We start from the raw sequence: 616 nt of genomic DNA on the forward strand, positions 1-616 counted from the left end.
GCCCCGGGGTGGGCTGGCTGTTGCCCAGGGGTGGCAGTGGGACCCGGTCTGGGGTGGGCATGGCTGACGCCTGCCCTGGGCTCCCAGGCACTACAAGACGGAGTTTGACAAGCTGAAGATCTGGTACGAGCACCGGCTCATCGACGACATGGTCGCTCAGGTGCTGAAGTCCTCCGGCGGCTTCGTCTGGGCGTGCAAGAACTATGATGGGGACGTCCAGTCAGACATCCTGGCCCAAGGTGGGGGCGGCGGGAGAGGGGGGGGTGGGGTGGGTTGGGGTGATGTGGGGTGGGCTGTACACAGTCACCCCTTTGGAGCTGCTCTGACCCCCGTCCCGCCGCAGGCTTCGGCTCCTTGGGGCTCATGACCTCCGTCCTGGTGTGTCCGGATGGGAAGACCATCGAGGCCGAGGCGGCCCACGGCACTGTCACCCGCCACTACCGGGAGCACCAGAAGGTGGGTGCGCTCTGCCTGCGGTGCGCTGCCCACCCCGGGCTGCCTGCGCCGGGCGGCTGAGCGCTGTCTCTGCACAGGGGCGACCCACCAGCACAAACCCCATCGCCAGCATCTTCGCCTGGACGCGTGGCCTGGAGCACCGGGGCAAGCTGGACAGTAA

General features: G+C 68.0%; 1 protein-coding gene across 1 annotated transcript in view; it reads left to right on the forward strand.

Annotated features, from left to right (window-relative positions):
* The window catches only part of LOC104287510 (isocitrate dehydrogenase [NADP], mitochondrial-like), a 10,765-nt gene that overhangs the window by 8,043 nt on the left and 2,106 nt on the right, over positions 1 to 616 (forward strand). Inside the window, exons 5-6 of the mRNA XM_009886227.1 lie at positions 344 to 456; positions 534 to 612. Of these exons, the coding sequence (XP_009884529.1) occupies positions 344 to 456; positions 534 to 612 (192 nt within the window). The remainder of the gene's footprint in view (positions 1 to 343; positions 457 to 533; positions 613 to 616) is intronic.

Source organism: Charadrius vociferus, unplaced genomic scaffold, assembly GCF_000708025.1.
Source record: "Charadrius vociferus isolate BGI_N301 unplaced genomic scaffold, ASM70802v2 scaffold2715, whole genome shotgun sequence".
Classification (NCBI taxonomy): Eukaryota; Metazoa; Chordata; class Aves; order Charadriiformes; family Charadriidae; genus Charadrius; species Charadrius vociferus.